Source organism: Euleptes europaea, chromosome 16 (genome assembly GCF_029931775.1).
Source record: "Euleptes europaea isolate rEulEur1 chromosome 16, rEulEur1.hap1, whole genome shotgun sequence".
NCBI classification, from domain to species: Eukaryota; Metazoa; Chordata; class Lepidosauria; order Squamata; family Sphaerodactylidae; genus Euleptes; species Euleptes europaea.
The window spans coordinates 22,373,944-22,401,888 of record NC_079327.1 but is presented as its reverse complement, the minus strand read 5'-3'; the positions used below and the strand labels follow the sequence as shown (position 1 = coordinate 22,401,888).

Here is a 27,945-nt window from a genome sequence, read left to right as displayed (position 1 = left end):
AAAGCAATGCTGAAGATTTCTAAAAAAAGGAGTGGAGGGAAACAGTAAAGAGGGACTTGTATTTTTGTTAAAATGGTTTTACCATGCTGTTCCAAAAACAGATTGGATATTAATGTAATGATGGGTGAGCTAAACAGGTTTAAATCTAGTTAGAGCCAGGCTGCCCTTCCGTTGCTGGTTGTCTTGATGGGAGGGGGGTAGTGCAGCTACCCAGCAAGCTATGATCCTCAGGCTAGGACTGGGTAGATATGCTTAACATACATATTCTTCCTTGTGCCTCCTAAAAAATCAGTGATGCATAAGGACTAGGGTTGCCAACTGCCAGGTAGTAGCAGGAGACCTCCTGCTAATTCAACTGATCTCCAGTCGATAGGGATCAGATCACCTGGAGAAAAATGGCCGCTTTGGCAATTGGACTCTATGGCATTGAAGTCCCTCCCCTCCCCAAACCTCGCCCTCTTCAGGCTTCGCCCCCCAAATCTCCCGCCGGTTGCGAAGAGGGACCTGGCAACCCTAACTATACCCCCTGACATTTTTTTCCTGGAAGTCAGCAGACCCTCAGGGACAAAGCGGGGGCCTGCAGGGGGAGGGAAGAAATGGTGAAATAGCCGCCCCCTCTTGAAAATCCTACAGGGTCGCCATAAGTAAGCTGCGACTTGATAGTATTTTCCACCAAAAACAACTATAGCGTAATTTCTCCCCTTTTTCTAATAATTCCATTATTGGTTTTTAAAAAGCTCAATTTAATTGAATATTGGAACCAGTATAGAAAACAACTGTTTATAGAATGAATTCATCCCCAACCCGACCTTCGGGTTGGGGAGAGCGAGGTAGAAATGTAATAAATAAACCATTGGATGGTGTAAAGTTGATATATAAACAAGCTATGACAAGAACTTCGTGCACATGTATTTTTATGCCATACAACAAAACGTATGCTGATGTGAAATGATAAATAAGCTTTGTACTTCTCATTGAGAGACATTACAATAAAATTGTTGCTAAAAAAAACTAGGCACCACAATGCAATTCCTGTGCCGCATTGTGACTTGGCGCCTGGAATTTGTCAAGGCCTGGTATACTTTATAGGTGGCATTTAAACATGTGACTCTTCTGAAAACCAGTATGTCTGAGATGGTATGAAGGTTCTGTCAGTGGAGTTATATCTGTGATGTCCCATTCATGCACACTTCAGATGTTCAGAGAAATATGGTGCTTTGCCACAGGGGTAGATAAACAACCCTTTGCCAAAATAGGCACCTTTTCATGAAACTTCCTAATATTCAGCCTTTGAGAGGAGATGGATTAGTCTGCAGCTCCTGTTCCTCCCCCACCATTCTGTTCAAATTGTCCTGTCTTTCACCGCGGTGACCTCTATAAATTTGCCTTGAGAACGAACCTACAAAGGATATTGCTTCTTGCTGTTCTGGTTCATTCATATACCTGATTTATATTCTTTGCCCAGAGGAATATGAGTTGGGTGTGGGATCTGAATAAAGATGCTACATATTCAGGACTGCATTTATTTGCCAACTATGTTACTTCCAGTATGCTGATCTAAATCGCCATGTAGATGCGTTGAATGCATGGAGGAATGCCACTGTTCTGAAACCACAACACAGTTTGGCTTGGAACAATATGATTATATTGCTTGATAACACAGGTAGAGTATAAGATTTACACTTTGTTATTCAAGTAAGTGGTTTGTTTGGATGATGATGATAAAGTTTATTGTTTGTGGCCGAAGGCCATCACAATCTATCATACAAATCATTAAAATAACATTGAAATAATTTTAAAACAGTCTGACCCCCAAGAAGCTAGTAATTAAATATGTTAAATTCCCTGATTAAAAACAGCTTTAGCTCAGATTTTCTTGGCTGCTAAAGCAAAGAGTGAAACTTTGTAAGTGGAATGGTATAATGTAGCCCAATCTCGTCAGATCTCGGAAGCTAAGCAGGATCAGTACTTGGATGGGAGACCACCAAGGAAGACTTTGCGGAGGAAGGCAATGGCAAAACTACCTCTGCTTAATCACTTCCCTTGAAAACCCTATGGGGTCATCATAGGTTGGCTGCAACTTGTGGGCACACAAGTGGTTTGTTTACATACTAGTTTTGTTGTTCTCTCCCTCCCTGCATTGTTCTGTAGAGCAAATACAAGTATGCCATTTATATGAGGGCCAAAATTCAGGAAACCAACTACCGTATATACTCACGTATAAGCCGAGTTTTTCAGCCCAAAAAAAGGGCTGAAAAAAGCCAACTCGGCTTATACGCGGGTCAATACGGTAGGGGAGGGGGGAGGGAGGGGGAACTTACCGCCGCTGCCGCCGCCATCCCGCGCGCCTTCTCTGCGGCCTGGGAGAGGCCAGCGGGGCCTGCCTGCGCTCAGGCAGGGCCCCGCTGCCGCCTCCGGCCTGCGTGCCTTCCCTGCCGCCGCCTCCAGCTGATCAGCGGGCCTCGTCCTCCCGGTGAGTAAGGGGTTCAGGGGCTCTTCTCCCTCCCCCCTAGGGTGGCGCTGGGGTCAGGGTGGGTGTGGAGGGCCCGGGAGGGGGTGGCACTGGGGTCGGGGTGGGTCTGTTGGACCCGGGAGGCCGGGCGGGCGGGCGACCTGGGGCAGGGGCATTGTGTAAGCCGACCCTCGGCTTATACACGGGTGCCTAATTTTCCCCCATTTTTGGGGTAAAATTAGGCACCTCGGCTTATACGGTAGTTCTTAAATAGAAGTTCCTCCTACGTCACTCTGCAAACTGCCTTTGAACCTGCTTTGACAGTCCACTATTCAAGGGGGGTGGGGGAGTTAAGGTTCGGTACTGCGGCTTTCAGTGACCACTTGTTGCTTCGTGTTCCAGGAAATAGTTCTTGCTGCCTCATAATGTAGAACATTTTTATCTCTTCCTTCTAAGGAGGCTTATATGGTTCAAACGCTCTCCTCCCTAGTTGCAAGCTTTGAATCATTCCTAAAATAGGCCTTTGGCATTTTGAAAAACAGCACTGAATTTGAAAGACAGTGATAAATGGATAGATGGGGTCAAGCAACCCTATTCCAGCAAATAGCTCTGGCCATGGGAGAGTGTCTCTGCCTATAATAGTTATCTTTACATTGAAGTCAGTTGGCTTAATTATTGGGAGGCCCCCGATGGTGAGCATGTTAAAGCGGTCCGGTGGCATGTGCTCTTCCTTGCGCGCTGGCTGCCCAGCAGCTCCGCCGCTGGCCTCCCCTCCCGAGCCCCCCTATCCCTCCCGCCCCCCACTGCCCCTTCCATGATGGACAGCCGCATCTTGGAGCACTCCCATGCCCAGATCGGCGGCATGGTGGGCTTCCCTTACCCCCTCGGCCACATTGAAGTCAATAAAGTAGCCATGTTTGCAGGAACGGAATGTGTGCTGTGGACAGGAACTGAAGCAGGCCACAGGGATGAAGTCTTCTCACAACAGCTCTTTTGACTCTGGAGCAATGACTGATGTGGAAGGAATTCAGATGCAGTCACATTGTACTATGTCATCTTTATAAAATGATAACTGTGGTTGTTGGGATATCCTTATTCCATTGCCAGGTGATTAGTCACTCACAGTAAATTTTGACATAGTTGGCTCTCAAGTTTTGCTTCACTTTGTGTTTCAAATCATCAGTAGAGGGGGACTCAGGTGCCCGTCAGTTGAGTGATCAACAAGCCACCTGTTCCTAGAAAGGTTGTGTTTATGCCCGTTGCGTGAAATAGAAACAACAGTAGATATGATCTTGAGATGTCTTTATTATAAGGCGGCTAGACTAAAAATTATTAATCCACTGTTAGATAGGATATCTGATGAAACTGACAAAATTAAATTGGACTATTTGTTATCAGACAAGAACTCTCAGACATCACGCCGAGTAGCCAGATTTTGTATTTTGATAAGTAGGATCCGGAAAATTAGAGTTGCGGCAGATTTTAAATGGTTTTAAATGTTTTTTTAAAGGTCATATTTTAAATTATTTTCATACGTTCAGTTTTTGTGTAGTTGGATTGAAATGTCTATTGTTTGTAATGCTGGTCAATGACCATAATAAAGAAGATTGATCGGTCTGCTGGCAATCAACCGGTGCTTCTTTGATCTGGGGTGGGGTCCTGTGTGCACCATCCAAAGCTGTTTGGTTCCTTCACTTTCAGCGTGGGCTCACTTCTTCCGTACTTGGAAACAATTCTGGATTTTTCAAAAAATTTTGTGAGCTCACTAAACACACAGATCAAAGTGAACTTGTTTACAATCAATGCATATATTTTAATTTCAATTTAAAGATATGTTTATTAGCTGTTAAATGTTTTAAATAGGATGGAAAGATAAACTGGTCTCTGTGTCTGAATGGGCTGTCTTCTGTTACCAGTTTTCTCGTGGCCTTGTATATTCAGAGTTATTAATTTTATATCATATACATACAGTAGCTAAACTATTAACAGTGCTAAAAATTATTATTGACCTTTTCTCTCTCTTTCTGTCTGTTCCTAGGTAACTTGGCACAAGCCGAAGTTGTTGGACGGGAAGCTCTGGAATTAATACCTAATGATCATACTCTCATGTTTTCACTGGCAAATGTGTTGGGGAAATCACAGAAATATAAGGTACCTGAAGCACTTCTGATAATTCCCTTGGTGGATGCCTCACAATAAATAAGACAAAAAAATAAGATGTGAATGCCGCAGATACTATTACATTGCTCCATTGTTAAACAGTGGCTTATTTCTATGGATATTACTCCTTGTATAAGATTAGACCTCGATGCTACTTCATTATTCACCATGGTTTTGCATAAGAACTGCTAAACCTATGCAGTCAAGGTTTATATATATGTTTGTTTAGCAAATTTACATACCACCTCTAGATACCTGCTTGAGATGGCTTACAACTAAAATAATAAAGCAAAGTCAAAAGATCGTTAAAAACAAGCCTGGGTATAAAACAAAAAATGAGCAACCTAAAATTATTGTGATATAACAATCCTCTGGCCAGAAACAACTAAAAGAGATTTTAAAAACAAACAAACAAACAAACCCCTTAGTTTAAAAGTGTGGGTTTTGACCAGAAATCTAAAAGAAAGTTAGGCACCAGGTGAGCCTCAAGGGGGAGGGTATTCCAAAGGTAGGGTTACCAGACCCTTGTCAGGAGATCCCCTGCTTTGGGCTCTCTCTGCCCTGTGCTGTCCAGCTGGCTGGCGAGGGTCTTACTGGGCTTAAAATGAGGCCTAGGCATCGCCATCGCAGGCACGATGATGTCACTTTTAGAAGTGATGTCATCGCGTTGGTGATGTCGAGGGAGATGCTCTGGTATTTGGGCAAAACTCTGGTAAAAAGAGCTTCTACCGTGGAGCTTTTGCCCCAATGCCAGAACGTCTCCCTTGACGGCGCCAACGTGATGATGTCACTTTTGGAAGGGACATGGTCGCATCAGCCTCCCTCTGCAGCTAGAAAGTCCTCCCACCCCCTCAGCCCCCATCTCTGAAAAAGCCCTGTCTTTTGTCACTACCTGCCTCACCTATGCAGGTACAATCATAGAAAGTAGGGTTTGAGAAGAGGATCTTACCTGGTGCGCTTGACAATACAGTAGGAGGCAGTTATTCCATGAGATCACCTTTAAAAACTGAATTAGTTGACAACTTATCTATTTTTCTTTAAGCAGCAATAGAGCAAACTGGATCAGATATGTTGTGCCAATATTTATAAGTGTTGTTTGGGGCGGCTATTACCGTATATACTCGTGTATCAGCTGAGTTTTTCAGCACATTTTTAATGCTGAAAAAGCCCCCCTCGGCTTATACTCGAATGAGGGTCCCACTTACCTGTTCTCCGGTGCAGTGCGGGTGTTCTCCGGTCTCTCCCGCTCATCTGCGGTGCCTGCAGCCTCTGTAGGTGGTCCGATGACTGCTGATACCTTCCGCGCATGCGCCGCGTGCCCGCTTCACGGGTGGGGGGGGAAGCGAGGGGGTGCAGGAGGGTCCCTCGGGGGGGGAGGGCGGACTGGCGGGGCCCCCCTCAGTGAGGGCAGCTGGGAGGGGGGGCTTTGGCAGTTATGAGGCGGGAAAGCAGTGTGGGGGGAGGGGCGCCTCCGACCCCCCCTCCTCCTCAGAGAGTTCCAGCGGCCGCCGCCGCTGAGGGGAAAAAAAGACGGAGCGGCGAGGATTGAAGAGGAGGAGGGGGGAGAATGGAGGCGCCCGACACCGAGGGGGAGCGCGCGCACGGCGTAGGATGAGGGGGCGTGGCTGGGGGCAGGGGAGCACGTGTTAGGGCTCAGTAGCTGCTGCATTTCCCACCCTAGGCTTATACTCGAGTCAATAGGTTTTCCCAATTTTTTGTGGTAAAATTAGATGCCTCGGCTTATATTCGGGTCGGCTTATACTCGAGTATACTCGAGGAGCCCCGTGGCACAGAGTGGTAAACTGCAGTATTGCAGTCCAAAGCTTTGCTCATGACCTGAGTTCGATCCCGACGGGAGTCCGTTTCCGGTCTCCGGCTCAAGGTTGACTCAGCCTTCCATCCTTCCGAGGTCGGTCAAATGAGTACCCAGCTTGCTGGGGGTAAAGGGAAGATGCCTGGGGAAGGCAATGGCAAACCACTCCACAAACAAAGTCTGCTTAGGAAATGTCGTGATGTGACATCACCCCATGGGTCAAGAATGACCCTGTGCTTGCACAGGGGACCTTTACCTTATCTTACCTTATACTCGAGTATATACGGTGTTTGTGAAAATATCCAGTGGTTTCAATACTTCTGGGTGAAAATTAAGTACAGCTTTGACCAGATTTGGAACAATAATAGTCAGCCATAAAACAACATAAGGCCTTTTGTAAATATATCTATCTGCTGATATTCTCTGTAGGCACAGTTCTGTTCGAATAGTGGAGCAAGAAGAGGCATTCCACTTGTTGATCTTTTTGATTTGTCGTAACTGACTGGATTTTACAACCATGTTTTTGAGTAAGTTAGTGGGTAGCTGCTGCAAACATACGGAAAGGAGGGATATAATTAAAAAAAACTTTTAAAAGTATCTGGCTGCAATTTCCCACTAATATACCTGCACTAAAAGTAGTCTCGTCCGTTCATTTGAGACTAAATTCACTTCTGTGCAAGTCTGCTGGTTGAAAGTGGCAATTTCTGTGAGCAGCCAGTTTATAATACTGTCCACAAGTGTTTTTGTGTTCTTACTCGCACTAGAGTAATTACTCTTTAATTGACAGCAACTACCAGAAGACAGCTGGATCAGGCTGTGAATTATATTGTATGTATATCCATTAGAGGAAAGTAGAAGTGTGAATGCACATGGGGGAAAAAATATGGTGACATAATCATGTTAATAGACCACAGAGCATGAGGTAATTGATGGTGTTTGGTTGTACTTGACATTGTGTGCACTACAAAAAATAGCTGGTCCTGTTGATCTCTTTTTTTCTGAATTATTCAGGAATCGGAAGCTTTGTTCCACAAGGCAATTAAAGCCAATCCAAATGCAGCCAGTTACCATGGTAATTTGGGTAAGACATTTTACAGTTCCCCTAGTGCAAACTTAAAAAAAAAAAAATCAGACACACTGCTTGTACTTCTTTTCATGTTCCATTGTCTTAAAAACTACTGTTTTTAAAGGCATTCTTCCGCTGGCTAGATTTCTATGCTGATGACTTGCTAAACAAATTGCCAACAAGAGAATGGAGTTCCAAGCGTACAGAGGCTTACTTGCATTGTGCGCTCGACCAACCAGGCAGTGTGTTGCATCCCAGAGGTGGCTGGGCGGCAGCGGTGGCAAATTGGCTCTTTTGTGCCGTGCTTGCAAACCGCCATGAGCTCTCCAGATAAAAACAGCAATTTATAGCTCTAGCACAATCCGCTCTTGTCATTCCTTGGCCCGCTCGGCTCCCAAACGTGTCTCCTCCAGCTGGCAGCGGCATAGGCTGAAACGGCGCCGACAGCCAACTGAATGTTTTAATGTTTTCTAAGTAATTGGCAAGATTGTCTATTCTTCTGACCACATTGCTAACAAAAAACCCTCCTCTTTTGCTGTTTCAGCTGTGCTCTACCATCGCTGGGGGAATCTTGACTTAGCCAAGAAACACTATGAAGTCTCTCTGAAGCTTGACCCCACAGCAGCTGGGACCAGGGAAAACTATAGTCTTTTAAAAAGGAAACTGGACCAACTGCAAAAGAAGGGGTGATGTCTGAGGTTTCTTCTCAGGCTTTGAATGCATACGGCACACCATTTACTGGTAACATGGCCACTAATCACCAGAGGGAAGCTTTCACTCCCTCCCTGTCATTTAAACAACAAAAAGTCCCTATAATTATAGCACCAGCGGTGGAGATACTCAAAATGTTTCACGGAGGCTAGTCATCCGAAGTAATTTTTTAAAAAAATGAACAAGGTTTTTTATATACGTGTCGAGTTGGAGGATTAAAATTTGCAAACCGGTTTTTAAAATCTGTTGAACATTTTACAGTGTGATAACTAGAGTCAGCGGCACTGCTGGGGCCGTGCTAAAATGAAGAGGGTTTTCTCCAAGGAACTTATTGAGGATGTATGCATTGGTGGCATATGAGAATGCAGAACAGTATGAACGTTGAAGGTTACAAATGAAGAGTCAGGATTGCTTTCACAGACACATAGTTCTTATTTAAAGGCATAGGAATTCTGATGCGCTGTTGCTATGATGGGTGGCCTCCTGTCATCTAGAACAACAAATGCTGGTTTGTATATCTATGCAGAGAGATTGTTTGCTTCAGTAAAATGACAGCCAGCGTGGTGCAGTGGTTAAGAGCGGTGGACTCTAATCTGGAGAACCGGGTTTGAGTCCCCACTCCTACACATGAAGCCAGCTGGGTGACCTTGGGCTAGTCACAGTTCTCTTAGAGCTCTCTCAGCCTCACCTACCTCACAAGGTGCCTATTGTGGGGAGAGGAAGGGAAGGAGATTGTAAGCCGGTTTGATTCTCCTTAAAAAGTAGAGAAAATCGGCATATAAAAACCAACTCTTCTTCTTTTTTGTTTTTTTCCTCATAGGGGTATTTTTCTTTAACACTGTGTGTTACCAACAAAGAGGTAGAATACCAGTGAGAGTGGAATAGGTATTTTCCACATCAAGTGAGAACTTTCATTCCAATTCTTTATAGGTTCAGAGTTGACCTTTAGTTGTTGCGGTACAATTGGAAGGCAGTGAGTTAGACGAATTACAAAGGAGCGCCTGATGTCCAAGCAATAAGCTTCTGCTGTCCTCTAGTAAATATCTAATAGTGGCTAGCCAGAGTTTGTAGAGCTGAGATTATGTTTTTTAATCAGTGCGGCTTTTTGCTCTGTTTTTGAGTTTCTGTTTTTTGGGGGGCAGCTGCTTTTGAGGGAGTATCAGCCTAAATTCACATGACATGTCAGGTTTTCTTGGATCTTCCTTTTCATCTCATGGATGGGTGGTAATAAACAATAGCAGAGAGTCATAGGGCATTTATTCATGGAAGGTTTTGCATTGGATTTGCCACTCTTTAGATGCACTTTTCCCCCATCCATATTCTCAAAACTCAACAATAAGCCGCCATGCAGAGCTTTGAGAATTCAGATGGGGAAAATGTGCATCTATAGAGTGACAAATCCAATGCAAAACCTTCCATGAATAAATGGCTATAATGCCTTAACCAGTTTCAGTGTTTCATAGGGTTGGTTCAGATGATCCTATACTCTTGGAGGATGCAGCTGTGCTTGGAAGCAATATCTTATCTTACATCCAGAAGGGTGATTCCCACGAAATGTGTTAGAGCAGGGGTGTCGAACTCAATTGTTATAAGGGCTGGATATGACATAATAGTCACTTGGTTGGGCCGGGCCATGCCTCGCCAGCTCAGATTGAGAGGGGTGGTGGTAGCTGCCTCAATAAGAGCTCTCAAGGGTTTGGATCTGGCCTGTGGGCCTTATGTTTGACATCCCTGTTTTAGAGTGTCTGAACTGGGCAACTGTGACCTATAATATTAAGGGATGTGACTGGAACTTTTAACTTTTAGAGGGTGGAGGATAAAATTCTGATACCACCACCTCAAAACCATGACTGTGTAAACAACTCCTGGATACATCCATCCATTATTTCCTGTTTTATTAAGTGTTAGACCACTCATCAAGACAGAGGGTTGGATCCAGCACAGTGTTTCCATGGATGCAAGGACTTCTGCTCATGGAGCATGACTTTGTTAGCCTTTCCTCTTTTGCAGCACCCTGAAATGCTCCATGCGATTCTGTTCTACAGGGGCATTTTGAGTTGCCATGGGAGGGGGCAGCTGGGTAAGTCCTTGTGTTCACAGAAATGCTGTGCTGGATTCAACCCAGAATTTGCCTAAAGTTGGTGAGACCATATGAGTCTCTTTTTTTTCATTCTCTATTTTATTCCTGGTACAGTTTGAAGTCACTGGTGCAGAAGACAAAATCAAAAGCTGCCTTTTTGTGCTGACCTGTATATGTGGAAAGTAGGGTTGCCAACCTCCAGGTACTAGCTGGAGATCTATTACAACTGATCTCCAGCCGATAGGGATCAGTTCCCCTGGAGAAAATGGCCGCTTTGGCAATCGGACTCTGTGGCATTGAAGTCCCTCCCCTCCCCAAACCCTCCCCTCCTCCGCCCCAAAAACCTCCCACCAGTGGCAAAGAGGGACCTGGCAAACGTAGTGGAAAGTCTAGTTTTGCTGCCAGAACTGTGGCCCCCTCAATGTTAAAAAGTCTGATGAGAGCAGATACATATGTATTTCATTTTAAACAAACAAAAAGATTATTATAATAGATGCCAGCATCAGACACCTTATGGGAAGGAGGGCCTGAGATAAGCCCTTCCCATCTCCGACATGCAGTTACTACTGTCAGAGATAACAGTATTTATTCTCTCTGCAGCACTTCATGTGTAGGGACCCAATCTAGCCCTCGGTGGTGGAAGCAGGAATCCAGCTATGATAATACTGCATAAACACCTGGTTTGGGGCATGCTTCTGTTTCTGGGGTATTTACAAATGCATCGTTCTGAAATCAATACCATTTCAGCTCTTGTAATGGAAGATGCTATGGGAGCAATCCTTAGCATGTCTTCTCAGAAATAAGACCCCATTTTATTCAATAGGGCTTGCTCCCAGGAAGATGCTCTTAGGATATCAGCCTACGTATCTCACACTGTACAAACAACTTTAATAAAAATAGAAGACTGTATATAATCACATTATTCAAAACTGTGTAAACAAGAAATACAAATTATTGTACAAATTATTATTATTGGTTACTTATTTTCCCTAACATGTACCACTTGGAAATGCTCAACGGGGAATTCAAATTTAAGTCAGCTCGACGGTTGATAATACCATTGTGGATGATGAAGATTCATATTTGAATACTGTGATGTCCGATGTAGTTAATTCTCTAACTCATTATCCTTGTGTCTGCAGCTTACATAGACGATTCACCCCCATTGGCCTACACTGTATTTACCCAGTAGAACAAGATTTTACATAGAATGTGAAATTTATAAAGGAAAGCTTTAAAGTTGTTTGTTCTTCTAAATTGAGCATTTTACTTTTATTTTTATACACTGGAAAATATTAGATTTTCTGTTTTTTACAGCATTTGTAAAATAGATTAATATTTTCCGTACTTAACGTTCCAGTTTGTTTGGAGTAAGTCGTATGTCCCCCCTTTCCCAGCACTGTCATGCGAATGTAGCCCTATCTGAATGTGTTGACTATGCAAAAGTTTTTAATAGGAAACATGGCTGAGATTTACAGGTCACTGAACATATTATGCAGTGACAAATCTGTGTTTGCCACCAAGTGAACACTGAAAAGGGAGCCGCAACCAAGGCTGACACTGCGCTGTTTGCAAACACATTTTTATTACACGCACACTTTACATTTTTATTTCTACACTTAAAACATCTCCACGCACCTAAAAATGTAATATCTGAAATAGAACTACATTTTGAAAAAATAGTCATTCTGTTGCAATTTAGTTTCTGAGTAGTTTTAATACAATTCCAAAAAAAAAATGTAGAGATATTACTGGGGAGGAAATCTCCACCCCCGCCTTCAGTATCTAAATAATGTTCCCTATTTCTTTTTATCAAAATCCGTACTGTTCTGGAGGCCTTGGCTCTGATGTTTTGTATCATAATACTTTGTGATACTGTACTAATGATGTTCATAATTCCATCAGAAGCACTACTGTGTCTTCACAGCATGTTTTATAATTGGTCCAGTCACATAACTGATCCAGATGGGAAACTGGTCTGTAAAACTGTTGAAAATCTGTCCTCCTTAGTGACTTAAGTACTATTTTTATTTCTGAAAAGGCTTCTCTTACAACCTAGTACAAAACAGTTGATTGTACAGAACTATTAGACACTACTATCTAATGTGACACATGTTTCCATGTATGTTATGCAAGGTTTGTCATAAACACCTGCATTTTTTTTTATACAAAAAACAAAACCAGACACAAGTATAGGCCTTTATACAAGAGAACTGTTTGTATTGTTTTAGAAAACACTGTAAAATGTTTGGTGATACATTCAATGTATGTCAGTCTATGATGTATTATAAATGTTTTCAGGGCTTATCAAACAGTGTATGTTTGTGTAATAAAAAAGCATGAGAACTTCTAAAACAGTGGCTCATAACTGATGCTGTAGTCTGTAGTCAATCTCTTGACTTTTGTCTTCTGGGTTTCTGGGGTTTTTCCTGTTGTTATTCTGTCTCTCACAGCTACAATAAACCTACCATTAAAATTATGGACTGGTCATTTCTTTGTCAGAGGGCAAACGGGCAAATTTAACAGGGGATCACATACTTTTTTTCCCTCACTGTACCTGGCGAAAAGCATCTAGCTCCAACTTCCTTTTCAAGAGATCTGAAGCACACACACACCCCACACACAAACATTGGTTTAAGGACCACTTCCAATACTGGGAGCCTTGAGAGTAATTTGTGAGACAGTTGTCCCAAGTTTAAATCCAGTGAAGCTGTCAAATCTAGAGTGGATTGTGTCCAGAGTGAAAATGAAGACGGCCCAACTCCCCTGCTTGCCTGCTTTTGGAGACAGTTGCTATGATGCAAATGTTAACAATCCGGATGAAAAGCTCCTTTTAGGTGATTTTTATGTAAGGATTAGCCTGGTGGAGAAGATTAGGTTGAAGGCTGGGGGGATGTCCTAATTGTTCCTTCGCTCCTCCCCTAATTCCTCATAGACCCCTAATTTGTTCTCACTAATAGATGTGCTAGTTTTTGCTACTGTTTCCGACTTTTTCCTAGCAGAACGCATGTACCTTTTAATTGTTTATTGAGCTTTGGAACCGTGTTTTTGCGCCATGGTGGCACACGAAGTAGTGGATCCGTGATTTTTGTGGTGCAGTTTATGGCTATAGACATGAGATGTGATTTGATGGTGAGTTTGGAGGGACCCAGCCCCAAAATCCTGAGAATCCGTGCTTTGGAGCCATATTTTTGCACTGTGGTAGTAGCACAAATACAGAGATTCTGTGATTTTTGTGGTGCAGTCTGTGGCTATGGACGTGCTGTGTGATTTGATGGCCAATTTGGGATGATCAAATGGAAAAATGAGGATCCGTGCTTTGGAACAACGCTTTTGTGCCATGGTGGTGCCATGAAGTATTTCTTCATGCAACACAAAGTTAAATTGTGGAACTCCCTGCCCCAGGATGTGGTAATGGCTGCCAACTTGGAAGGCTTTAAGAGGGGACATGTTCATGGAGGAGAGGGCTATTCATGGCTACTAGTAAAAATGGATACTACTCATGATACATACCTATTCTCTCCAGGATCAGAGGAGCATGCCTATGGTATTAGAGGCTGTGGAACACAGGCAGGATAATGCTGCTGCAGTCGTCTTGTTTGAGGACACCTGGTTGGCCACTGTGTGAACAGACTGCTAGACTTGATAGACCTTGTTCTGATCCAGCATGGCTTTTCTTATGAAGTGGCAGATGCGTGATATTTGTGGTGCTGCCTATGGACTAAGCCATCTACAATTAGATGGTGGATGTTTTTTCCAATATAGAATTCATATGAATTCATGAGGAACCATGCCTCAGATACATTTTTTGTGTCATTCCAGCGTTGGGATGCAAACCTCCAGGTGGGACCTTGTGATCTCCCGGAATTACAGCTGTTTTCCAGACTACAAAGATCAGTTCTTCTGGAGAAAATGGATGCTTTGTAGGGTGGACACTATGGCATTGTACCCCCCTGAGGTCTCTGTACCCCCCACCCTCCCGCTCCATCCCCAAATTTCTAGGCGTTTCCCAATCTGGATCTGGCAACATTACCCCCACCCCAGCCGTGGCCAGGGGATACCCGGCAACCCTATTCCAGCATCACAAAGTATCTTGTCCATGTTTTTATGGTTCATTCATGGTCCTGGCATTGACATGTGCTTTGATTTCTGTTTTAAAAGCTAGAGGATCCATATGGAATCATCGAGGATCCATGTAGATCCGGTTTTTACTTTTTGTCTGCTCTGCTTTAAATGTATTGAGGTCTGTGTCTTGAATGCATAGCTTATAAATAGTCACATATCAAAAAAGCTACCTTGTTTAGTGATGCTTTTGTGTCTTGATTTTTTTTTTTTTACCTGTGGCTTGGGAGGCACTGATCATGTTGCCGTGGACTTGGTCAGTAGCAGAGCCAAGGGTTAACAACCATTCTGTCAGGCTTTTCCAAGTCCTGTGACCATGAGGAGTGGGGAAGGATTCGCTTGTAGGATTTCTTGCAGGTGCTAGAGCAACAAGCACAGCAGGTGCTCCCTGCAGCAACTGCCAGGAAACTCAAGGAAGCGTCTTGCTTATGGAATCATAGATTTGGAAGGGACCACTGGGTCATCTAGTCCAACCCCCTGCATAATGCAGGAAATTCACAACTACCTCCCCCACACACCCCCAATGACCCCTACTCCATGCCCAGAAGATGACCAAAAAAAAACAACAGAATCCCTGGCCAATCTGCCCTGAAGGAAAATTGCTTCCTGACCCCAACCCTGGGCATGCAAGAAAGGGCCACGAGAGCCAAACACTGATGCAAACCTTCCTGCCCTCCTTCTCATGATCTGCCTAAGGTCATAGAATCAGCATTGCTGACAGATGGCCATCTGGCCTCTGCTTAAAAACCTCCAGGGAAGGAACATAAGAAAAGCCATGCTGGATCAGACCAAGGCCCATCAAGTCCAGCAGTCTGTTCACACAGTGGCCAACCAGGTGCCTCTAGGAAGCCCACAAACAAGACAACTGCGGCAGGATTATCCTGCCTGTGTTCCACCGCACCCAAAATAATAGGCATGCTCCTCTGATCATGGAGAAAATAGGTATGTTGGGGGAATGGGAGGCTTGGAGAATGTATTGTGAAAATTACTTTTTAACGGGACCATTTAAAGGATACTCATTGATCTAATCCCTTATTCATATTTTGTGTTAACTTTTATATTAGGTATTGATTTCATAATGCTGGATATGATAAGAATTGATAAATTAAAAGAATATTGGGATTAGTCCTGTTAGCAAAAGATTATACAATTTAATTTAAGACGGAAGAGGGAGAGGGGGAAGTCATTTGATTGTTAAATTAGAATAATATTTGTTATTTTCTTCATTATTATTACTATATTTTTATGGATATATCAACTGAAGAAAAATAAAAAAAAATATTTTTTTAAAAAAAGAGAGAGAATAGGTATGCATTGCATCCTGACTAGTCTCCATTTTAACTAGTTGCCATGAATACCCCTCCACCACCTCTAGGCTTTCCCCACGAACCGCTTTTTGCTTCCCTGATTCCAGAGTGGCAGCCCTGTTGCGTCCCTAGGAGCACAAACAAAACAGGGAATCTTCGTGGCACTTTTCAGGACGTAACAAACGTGTTCTGCCCCCTGCAAATTTACCCTGGATAAAACCGTGACAGGTCTTGAAGGCGCCACACAAGTCTCCTGGTTTATTTTTGCGCCCATGGTGAGTTTGGAGGGATCCAGCGCAAGTACTAACTTGGGGGGTTCGAGCTCCTTGTATTCGGTGGGACTGGCTGCGGAGTAAACATGGCTAGCACGGTGCTGAAAATGCATGCGAATGGATGCGTGCACGCGATTATTTTGGAGTGAATTACTCGCGTGGCTCGGGACAGAGTGCAATCCTACGGAGAGTTACTCCAGTCTAAGCCCATTCATTGCAATGGGTTTAGACTGGATAGGATCGCACTGTGAATCTGTAACCCGGCGCATCCTTACGTGAAGGAAGCGCCACTGAACTCCGCGGGATTGACTTCCAAGGAGCCAGTCGACAGGCCATTATGACGCAGCGGCGGCTGTGCGTCTCAGCCAATCAGCGCTTTGCTCGCCCTGCCCACTCCTCAGCGCATGCGCAATGCCGACTCGCGTCCTCGTCGTCTAGACGACGGCGGCTTTGCCCGCTTTTTTCTTCCTTCCGCCAACGTTATCCTTTGTTTTTCAAAGACGAGGTTCATTTTCTCCGGAAAAGGCGGGAATAGTAAACGCTGAAACTCCTCCCATTCCTTCGAGTGACTCACAAGACGGAAGTGGCTGATGGGTGAAACTGTGATTGACAGCGGTCGAGCAGGAGACATTGACAAGCCGCAAAAGTGGCGGGTGAGTTTGGCTAACGCGCCTCTAACGGGGTGGGGGGATTGAGCGGGCGATTCTCTTTCGAATGTGATTGGCTTAGATAGTGTCACGAGGTAAGGCGAGGGGGGAGCGAGGCGAAAGCAGCCGTCGCGTGCCCAACAGATTCCCTGTCCCCCACCAATCACCTGCTTCCAGCAGTTGCCGTTTAAATGAGTGGCGCGTGCTGAAGGAGGAGTACCACGTGAGAGGCAGCTAAGAGTCGGATTGGTTGCGGGCGAAAGCCGCGTTCTAAATGCCCGGGGAAAACAGAGCTGGTCAGATGCTCTGTGGCTCTTCGGGCGAGAAGTTGGGTAGGTTTTGCGTTCCGTGGTGTTGCGCCTAGAAAAACGCTATCTAAATGACTCTTGATAAAAGATAGCGACTGGAGATCAGGAATTAGTTTTAACAGCTTTTCTATTCAGTGGTACAAAGTTAAACAGTTACAAAAACTGGGATTTAAAAGCTCTCCAACCCCACACAGAGTCAGACTGCAAAAATAAAATCAAACTTTCTGTTCTACAGGCAGTAAGCTTTATACAATTTGCAGCAAGAAAAGATACATCTGAGAGTCACACCATCACAGTCATCCTTTATATATATATATATATTAGTTTTAACCAAAAAATAAAACATAACAAAATTATAAATCACACAAATAACTAAAAATAAAAGAAAAAATAAAAGTACAACGAATACAAAAATTACAAAAAGAGCACTTGAACTACAATTTTTCATCTTCTGCTATGATATTGTAAAATAAACAGTGCCCATGTACCCACCACCAACTTTACATGTGTATCCCACCACCACTGGACCTCCGGAGAAGCGTTCTGACAGTATTTAAAATTTACTTATACTATTTATATATAAACTACATACTTTATAATTCATTAACTATACTTGTAAACTTCATTTTTGCTAGTTCATCCCAAAATGCGATGGCCCTACTGTCATCCTTAACAATGCTGCATTAATCCAGTTCTGTAGCTGAGACAAGAATGTTCTCGTTACATAGATAATACCTTAGCAACGGCAGAGGAAGGCCGGCCGCTTCTGCGATGTTGCAAAGTTTCAGGAATGTTTGTGTGTGTTCTTTGTGCTTTTATGCAGACTGAGTGAATTGTGTAAAGAGAAGGGTGGGTGGGTCTTGACACGCATTTTACATGGCGTCACGAGGGATTTCTGCACCTTCTCATATACACAGTCAGTTAGTTGTGCCACAGGTAAAACACCTTTATCGTGGGCACTTCAGTAGTAAAAACATCACACGCCCTGAATTTGAAACACACACAAAAAAGTGGGTTGTTTTTTTTAAAGTCCCCAAGAACACGATAAAGCAAATTTAAATTAGTACAGCTAAAAACCAGTCTTGCACGTTTATGGAGGGCACAACCCATTAAAATGGAATGCTTAAGATGCGTCGATTCCAGCGGGAGCATGTTAAAAGTGTGCCTAGTTTTCACAATTAAAAATCAGTGGGATTTATGAAATGGGGGTTCTGCCTGGCTCATGCCCCATAGAGTTTAAACTCTTGCTAAAAACTATAAAGAAAGCTTAACGCATAAAACAAGAGGCTCTTCCCCCGTTGGTTCATGATTCTAGACAGTTAAGAAATGCAAAAAGGTGGAGGGAGGGGTCCTTCCATGTTTCTCAGGCAGAGCAGTTTTCTACAATTGGCAAAGGGTTTATTTGCACTCTTAATAAAAAATTTCAGAATGCAAACATGATAAAACTACTCATCTAAATTCTGTTGTTTTTTTCCTGTTAGCTAGCCATTACGGCTGCAGTAAAAATGTAGTTCAGAAGTCAGAGAAATCCCAATTATTTTTGCAAGAATCTGTTACGAGCTAAATCCTATGTATGCCTTCTTGGAACACTTTGGGGGAAATGTAAACATAGCCCATAGTTGTTCTTGTATGTGGTTACTTATTGACTTATGGCACTTCTATTCCACACTCTTAACCAAAGTTCATGAAATAGATAGTTGTCCATGTATGTGGTTACTTATTGACTTATGGCATTTCTATTCCACACTCTTAACCAAAGTTCATGAAATAGCTTACTACAAAAAAAAGTGTGAGAAGATAAAGCAGAGGAAATGAAAACTGGCAGAAGATCAGCAGCAAAAATACTAAAACATCCACAGCAAAACAAAAACCCAGAGCATAAAATGAACAATTATGTAATAAAGCCCCAACAGCAAATATAATGGAGTCTGACACAGCAGACAATGCTGTATATCTAACAGCCACTGTATTCTCCAGAATAGGACCTATGAAGAAGAATGTATTTGTTTTGTACTATTTCTCTATTTACTTTCTTTATAGTCAGCCTTTCACACTTGACATTCAAGGTGGATTACACAGTGTAAGTCAATCCAATCAACATAATGAAATATCTAATAAGAAATGCAATAGGACTAGGATTAGAGACATCTGAAACAAAGCAAAAGAAGTATTACACATGATACATCAAGCAATGCAGAAAATGGTATTGTGAAAGTAGAAAGTGCAGCATTGGGCTTAAGATAATACGTACAAAAAAGATAATATACTGTATACAAGTGGTCTAGTCCACAGCCCCATTCTTTTATAAAAGCACCTTCCAGAAACATTCTGTCGTAATGTAGCTCTATTTTTATAGATAATAATAGCCGTCATGGTGGAGCATAGGAGGAGAGGTGGTTTAAAACAAGAACTCATTTATGCAGCGGTGATCTTGAATAATAGTAGTTCTCATCTGATCACTTTATTTTACTGCCCCTTCTATAAGTAACACACACACGTGTATGTATGTAACTGTGTTGCATTAGTTATAGCAGAAGCACCCTCTGTCAAGCAACTACCAACACAGCTGAATACGAAACTTGGTGTTTTTGTGACTGAGATGCCAATCTGTGAAGTAACCTTTTTATCTTTCCTGAGCAGTGTGGATTATGCACAGTTAGGGTTGCCAGCTCTGGGTTGGGAAGTTCCTGGAACCTGGGAGGGGAGGGACCTCAGCAGGGTATAAGGCTGTAGATTCTACCATACAAAGCAGCCATTTTCTCCACCTGATCTCTGTACTCTGGAGATTAGCTGTAATTCTGGGAGATCTCCAGGCTCCAACTGGAAGTTGCCGGCCCTAGCACATATTGTGATATGAGGTTTCTAGGAGGTGTTATGGTCAATTCATGAACAAATGAGCACATTTTGCTGTCCGTTGGCTTATACAGATGTGACCCACTTTCAGACTTCTTCTGTCTACATTGTTTGATTATATTTTCTTTTGGTGGGTCAGATGCGCTGACTCACTACAGCTGATTTCAAAAGCTGCACAGCTTTTGCCTTTCCTTTGGTATGCTTCAGGACAGATCGTAAGTATTTTGAGGTCCAGGCAGATGGTACAGTCCATATGTATGAAGGCTATACAAAATATACTGCTGCATAGTACCTCCCCCTCTCTGTTGATAACCTGCACTGAGTTTAGTACCATATTAAGAGGCCAAAATGTTCACCAATATACTGGGAGGCACCTACATGCACCTGTATGTCAGAGGGTACCTTGAGCAACTAGAAGCTGCTTCCCTGGAAGGAAGAGCATTCATCCTTGGCAAGTGGCTAATTGCAAAACCACCTTAGTATTAGGGTTGCCAACCACCAGGTACTAGCTGGAGATCTCCTGCTATTACAACCAGCTGGTAGAGATCAGTTCACCTGGAGAAAATGGCTGTTTTGACAATTGGACTCTATGGCGTTGAAGTCCCCTACCCAAACCCCGTCCTCATCGGGCTCTGCCCCAAAAACCTCTCGCCGGTGGTGAAGAGGAACCCGGCAGCCCTACTTGGTATAGGGTTGCCTACTTTGGGTTGGCAAACTCATGGAGATTTGGGGGTGGAGCCTGGGGAGAGTGAAGTTTAGGCAGGGAGACCTCGGCGGTGTATAATGCCATAGAATTCACCCTCCCTAGCAGCAGTTTTCTACAGGGGAATGGATCTCTGTAGGCTGGAGAGCAGTTGTTATTCCAGGAGATTGGCAACCCTATTTTAGTAGATGGTGTAAATTGCATATATCATCAGGTTTTGGAATAATTTTCTGGTAACTTTCCATCCCACTGATGTTGCAGTGTTCTCAGTAATTGGGTCAGATGGCCAGGTTTGGGTATATAAAAATGAAGTCAGATGAGTGCAGATAGCTTGACTAAATGGTTCATAATGCGAAGGAAGATTCCACCTCTATTCTTTCTCTCTTACCTGCATGCAGCTTGTCCCTTTTTTCATATTCCTAATTATCATTGCAGACACTTACTATTTTTGCTTTGGAGCAGTCAAGGGATTTTTGCAGGTTGGCACAGCGCCACTTTTACCAAGTTTAGCAGAAACCGTGGTATGAAGAATGATTATGCGATTGAAGATGGTGACTGGGTATAAATTGCTACTTTAGATTTAAGATCTCTGCTCTGCACCCAAGCAAATGAAGAACAAACAACTGTTTACTTTTCTGTGTATATTACTTGAAAGCATAGCAGGATCAAAGGATGACAAAATTGTTGAAATTGTTATTCCCAGTGTACTCCAGTTTGATCTAGCAGTCTTTATACTTCTAGAAGGGAGAGGAGGAAATAATATCTTATATTCTAAACTTTTGTAACTTCATAAGCAGGTACATGAACAAAAGATTAACAGTAATCTATCTCTATGGTAGCATAAGCAGTTGCTGATAAAATTAAAATAAAAGTGGAAATCTGAATGACAGAGAAATAAGAAGTGCTCTGAAATGTTAAAATCCAAGCTGAACATTCACAATTTAAGAAAAAGGTCACCTTTGAAAAGTTTGGGATGGATTCATTGTTACTAAAGTTTTCCTCTTAACAGAAAAAGGTAGTATGCTGCTTGAAGTTACTAAGTAGAAGAAGTATAAGGCACACTTTTTATTAATTAGTATCATAGTCTGAGATATTCAAGTTAGCTCACAGCAAAAGGGAAAAGAAGACAGAGCCTTGTTTCCATTGCTTGCAACCTAGAACTTTGATGAATGTTGTGGGGGAAGCATAATAGTATTTAGGTGAGCAGACAATGCAGAAGGGCAGACAAAAACTTTACCTACCTGTGGTTATGGTTGTTAGCTCTGGGTTGGGAAATTCCTAGAGATTTGGGGATGCAGCCTGGGAAAGATGAAGTTTTGGGAGGCACTTCAGCAGGGTATAAAGCCATAGAGTCCATCCTCCAATGCCCCAATTTTCTACAGGTGAACGGATTCCTGTAATCTGGAGATCAGTTGTAATTCCTTGAGATCTCCACCCCCCCACCCCCCCACCCACCCCATCCCCAAGATTGGCAGCCCTACCTCTATTCCATCAGTCGGGTGTTGTCAGCAAATTGGTTTTACAAAGTGGATTTGCTGATGTTGTGACAGGCAGGCGATGCAACCACTGCAAATGCCTTTTATACTTGCCGCTCCAGTATGGCTCTTGAATAGCATGAAAAATAACTTTCTCACTAGCGTACACCCACGTTGGCTTGATATATGTGCCCAACAATAGCTTTCAAAATTCCCACAAGATCAACAAGGTTGGGGACCCCAATCTAGTATATGCTCTGGCTGTAGTTAAGTAGATCTGGGACAGGCCAGTGCCTCTTTGGCAGATCTCATGGGAGTCCTATGAATGCCTTTATGAGTTCAACGATGGAAGAAATGTGGAATGTAAGTGGAGTTGCCAACCTCCCGCTGGTGGCGAAGAGGGAAGTAAATTATCTGGAAACAACACAAAACACTAGTTTTAAAACTCTGCTTATGTGAGGAAATTGAGGAAACTGTGGTAGTGATTCCTTATTCAAACTGCTTCCAGCTCTCTGGAACAAAAATGGCATCTGCTTCCAGCCTAAGCAATTAAAGTATTGACTATCAATAAATCTAGATATTGAATTTAATGTTGTAATAATATTTCTCTATTCAGTAATTTATTACCATCGCACACGGTAAGTAGTCTACTAACTGTAGACATAATTAGCAATGTGAAACCCATGTCATATATCATTTAAACAGCAGTATGTCCAGCAATATCATCTCAGGTTTTTCTCTTAACAAGAATCTGTATCTGAAAGATCAATGGCTTCCACTTCTAATCTTTTATTGCCCTCCCCATTTGGAAGAGCAAAAGAGGGCCTGGGAATTTTAGTCTCCACAGCTCTGAATGTTAAGATGGTTGAATTAGTACCCGGATGGCCCAGGCTAGTCTGGTCTGGTCAGATCTCAGAAGCTAAGCAGAGTCAGCCCTGGTTAGTATTTGGATGGGAGACCACCAAGGAATACCAGGGTTGCTATGCAGAGGAAGGCACTGGCAAACCACCTCTGTTAGTCTCTTGCCATGAAAACTCCAAAAGGGGTCGCCATAAGTCGGCTGCAACTTGACGGCACTTTACACACACACATGCAGTTGTCTATGGCGATGGTATTACATTATAATCAGACTTCTTGTCTAATCATTAATATCTATTGCCCTCCACTTAAAACTAAACTAAACTTTTATTTTCATCTTGGTGGACTTCAAAAAACTAGACAGCGTTTTGAGAGCGTAAAGGGCAACTAAAACAATATTTTAAACCCTTTTAAACATTTTGAAAATGTTTTAAAGCCTTTCCCTCAATTATTCTAATTTCCCCCAATTTTTCCAGTTTTTGTGTTGGAAGGGGGGGTCCTTCCCAACTCCTCCGTTACTTTTTTCAGGTTGTCGTATCTTAAGCTACAGCTAAACTAAACAGTGATCACTATCTTTCCAAGAAGTGTTTTTCTCCATGCTTAATATATCAAGTAAGCCCTTTAATGTTGGATTGGCCAGAGTTGGAATTGGGGTGGGAGAGAAATAGCCAGTCTGTGAAGCTTGGGGCAGCTTCGCTGGTATTGTTCAGTGGTGTCATTCCAGTAGTTCTGACACTGTTTGTTTTCACAAACCATGACTTGATCGTTTCGCAGCAGACAACCACTGAGAGGAGACCATAACCTCTTGATTTCAAAGGGGCTGTGGCTTCCAATGGTGCCTTGCTGGCTAATGCAAGAAAGGTGTTTTGCCATAAAGAGTTTTGAGGTATTTGGTGAGGTTGGAAAGGGGTTGGCCCAGGCAGGAAGCCTGTGTCTGCCCCGTAAAGAAAATAGTCAGTTACAAAATGAAAGCATCAAAGAGCCAACAGGATGCTGTCCCTAGAGTCTGTTCTGGCATGTTGGTCCTTCTTGAAAGTGAGCACTGAGTGAAGTGTGACCTTAAAACTCGCTTTATTCAAACAGACTGAGCTCAGGTTTAAAGTTCAAGGCATTTTGTTTTTTCACCTGTTTCCTACAGTTTTCTGAAACTTCTGAAGAATTAATGTGTAACTATATCTGGTCACCGAGCCAACTGAGGATTCCCCCCCCCCATGGGAAAATAATGTTACTGTATAGAAAAGGGAAGCTATATTGCATTACGGTAAAACATTTCAATGCCGGCATCTCTACCGCTGCCCAAATATTGCATGTAGGATCCAGTAGTCATCTAATCGTTATTAAGCCAGAAGGGCTTGTCAGAAATTTTCTGTTTGGGTGTAGCACTCATTTACTGTAGGAGGGGAGGGGACGTGGATCAGTGTTAGAGCATCTGCTTTGCTTACAAAAGATTTCAGGTTTAATCCCCAGCATCTCCAATAAAGAAAAGGATCAGGTAGTAGTGATGTGAAAGACCCTCCAACTGAGGCCCTGGAGAGCCACTACCTGTCAGAGCAGGCAATACTGAGCAGGCAAAATCTTCGCAATCCTTACAACTACCCTGTGAGGTGCTTACATTGTTGTCGTAGTGTGTGTGTGTGTGTGTGTGTTTGGGCAGGGGAGGGGGAAGAAAGTTGCAAAGGTTGTCACTTTACAGAAGGCCCCACTAGTAAATTCATGGCATAAGTGAAATTAGGATGTCCACGGCTCACATTTTTAGCCACTGTGCTATGCCAGTTCCAAAAATACCTTCCCCCCCCCAAAAAAAAATCACTATTCGTGATTGAATTAGTAGCTTGAAATCAGGGCACACCATATTGAAATGTGATCATAGCCCGTTTGGGTGGGAGCTTCTTCAGTTCCCAGCCCGTCTGGGTTCTCAGCTGCTTTCTCCCCCTGCCTCAAAATCTGCTTTTTATTTTCTGACATTTTTTTGTTTTGTTTTCCTCATCTGAAATACAGTCCTAAGCAAATAAGCTGCACCAACAATTGGATAGGCTGTCAGTCGTAGTTAAAAGAAATCGCTTGAAGAGATGACATACAGATTTCACTCATTTTCCCAGGATATTAAACTTTAATGACTATAGTATGAATATTTCATGAAAGTATCTTTTTGAATAGGGTTGTTTTGTCCTGGAGGATATTGTACATTATAAGGCCTGATTTCTGCCTTGGCAAGGCTGGAGAAGAATGTTGCATCGAGTTTGTTTCCTTGATTGGAAGGGAAAATAAATTTTCATTCCCTCACTGATCCTAGTTAAATGGGCTAGTGTTGCTATTTGACTGCTTGTTGTATGAAACTAAATATCAAATGCTGTTCTTTACTTTTGCTGCAGGGTAGCTAAATAACCTTTGAAAGGAGGTGGAATTTTTTATTTCATGCACAGGATTTTAGGAAAAGCAAGTTTCATGCCGGTAGCTCAGTCAGTATTTTTGCATTCATCATTTGCTGCTCAAGCGTGTAAACTTACATGATTTGGACTGAGAAAAGTAGTGCATTTTTTTTAAAAAAGAGATGACTTCTTATATTCAAGGGTGTCTTTTCACATCTTCCATTGCCCCCAAAATGTGATTGTCCTGTGGCTGACAGATAGAAGTTGTAAATGCATGAAAGATTGTGACCTAACTTGCCAGGTTTTATTCACGGGCATGCTTATGACAGCAGTCCCAGCCGCCAGTCTTGATTTAAGCTTCAATTTCCTCATTGGTCTTTTCTTTCTATTAAACAGCATGTCAGTGACTAGGAGTTGTAATGGAAACCATATTCCTAAATGTTAAGTAGGGGACCCTCCGGTATCAATTGTAGCAAAATACCCTAAACCTTAGCTTTCTTTGCTAGATGAAGTGCTCCGATTTTAGTTTTGTGAAGAATTCTCCCTCAAACTCTTTTTCCTCCTCCCAAAAAAGTGTCGCTCAATGTGTTCAGACAAGGAATTGCTCAAATGTAAATGAAGCATATCTCTTGCAGTCAGATGTGCTACTTGGGTGCTGGAGATTTTAATGTGTGTTTTCATTCCCCTTTTTATATTTTAACTTATTAACTCTGACAAGTAACCTCTTGGTTGTGAACAATTTAATTCACGATTCACTTTTTTCTGATTCAAAGTGAACACGAGTGCCCTAAATCCCCTAATGGGAATTAATTGCATGTTTTGGTGCTTAAGTCTGATCCTCTCTCAATCCCCACTGGGACAAGTTTCTTCCTGAAGGATGTGTTTGTTATTCAAAACACAATCTGAAAGGTAATGATTTTTTCCCCCTTCTAAAAAGGGGAACCAGAGCAACCGAATATTAATGTTCTTTGCTTTGTCGGGCGAACAAGCCATAGCCTCAAACCCATTTGATGTCATGAAGGGTAAACGTACAAAGCTAACTGTTGATGGAACAACAGGGCAAATCATTGTGGCGTTCTGTAAAGACAGCGCCACAAGAAAAAAGAATATGTTGGAGGGGAATTTTTGTGCGTGTTGGGGAAAACAGCATTCAGCCTTTCTCCCGGGAGGTAAATAACCCGTGCTTTGGTCAGCGCCATTACTGTTTTCAAAGTGGCAGACTGTTCTCCTGACTCGTAAGGTTTCTTCTCTCTGGGAGTTTACTAGTGCTTTTTCAGGGAGGAAAATGCTTCACGGATATTCTTCAGTAATCCGGACAACAAGCCTGTCAGGTATACCACACTGCTGACTGGGTCCGGTGGGGGTGGGTAGGGGGTGTTGAAGCAGGGCAACTCATATGAGGCTACCTAATTTCATGGCTGGGGCAGGATTTGAACCGGGAACCAGGAGCTTGTGCTTTTAGCTGCTGGTGCAATAGTAATTTCCAAACTCCGTGTTGCGAGATTGCTGCTAGTATGCCTGAAAGGGGGGGGGGGAATGAAAAGGCTTGCGTGAGCCTATAATTCCCTTCGCCTACACACACACACACAAAGCCTCGAGGTTACCCATTGCTGCTCTGCCTTCTTCCAGTCTTTGTATCTGGCATGGTTAGGTCATTCTGTCACTCCTGCAGAAAGACAACAGAAGTACCTAGCCTTGGAGGATGTTATCAGTCGCAGCTCTGCATGAGTCACTGCTCTCGGCTTTCCAACCAGGGAGATTAGATCAATGACTCATTCGGAAACACAGCTTAAGTTCCTTTGAGACTGGGTAATTCTTACTTTTGCCCGCTTTCGAAGTAAATGAAAAATTAATGCAAGCCAATGCCAGTTGCTTTTTCTTTCCCCGTTACTGTAATACCATTTAATGACCTTCAACTTAAAATAAGGACCCGGTGCCCTGCCCATTTCTGAAGACTCTTTATATCTGGCAATTAGAGACCAAACTGCTGAGCTGGGGGGAAAATGGAGACTACCTTTCGTAGAAGTTTGGTGACTGACAGCAAAATTTGGGAAAGCGACAGATGCTCTGGGCTTTAGGAAGGCAGGAGGATCGTGAGGGAGGAGGCAGGTGCAGCCGGGAAGCAGAATACTTTTGAACAGGAGCCAAGGAGGGAACCAGAAACGTATTTATTTTTTCAGTAAACAGAACCCTCACATTCCCTACTTTGGGAAGGCTGTTTCCTAAACGAACATGAAAAGAAAGCTCCAGCTGCATTGCAGAGATCATAAGAACATAAGAAAAGCCCTGCTGGGTGAGGCCAAGGCCCATCAAGTCCAGCAGTCTGTTCACACAGTGGCCAACCAGGTGCCTCTAGGAAGCCACAAACAAGACGACTGCAGCAGCACCATCCTGCTTGTGTTCCACCGCACCCAAAATAATAGGCATGCTCATCTGATACTAGAGAGAACAGGTATGCAGCATGACCAGCATCCATTCCAACTAATAGCCATGAATACCCCTTTCCTCCATGAACATGTCCACTCCCCTCTTAAAGCCTTCCAAGTTGGCAGCCATCACCACATTCTGGGGCAGGGAGTTCCACAATTTAACTATGCATTGTGTGAAGAAATACTTCCTTTTATCTGTTTTGAACCTCTCACCCTCCAGCTTCAGCAGATGACCCCACGTTCTAGTATTATAGGAGAGGGAGAAAAACGCCTTCCTGTCCACTCTCTCCAAACCATGCATAATTTCATAGACCTCTATC

General features: G+C 43.0%; 1 protein-coding gene across 2 annotated transcripts in view; it reads left to right on the top strand.

Moving 5' to 3' along the window:
* TMTC4 (transmembrane O-mannosyltransferase targeting cadherins 4) overlaps positions 1-8,328 on the top strand; it is a 51,221-nt gene extending 42,893 nt beyond the window's left edge. Inside the window, exons 15-18 of one of the 2 annotated variants that reach the window (XM_056861684.1) lie at positions 1,549-1,663; positions 4,491-4,603; positions 7,437-7,506; positions 8,036-8,328. In XM_056861684.1, the coding sequence (XP_056717662.1) occupies positions 1,549-1,663; positions 4,491-4,603; positions 7,437-7,506; positions 8,036-8,181 (444 nt within the window). In that variant the 3' untranslated portion in view covers positions 8,182-8,328. Of the gene's footprint in view, positions 1-1,548; positions 1,664-4,490; positions 4,604-7,212; positions 7,411-7,436; positions 7,507-8,035 lie in introns of those variants that run through there. The other variant, XM_056861685.1, reaches the window with a different exon arrangement.
* The last annotated feature ends 19,617 nt before the right edge of the window (positions 8,329-27,945 follow it).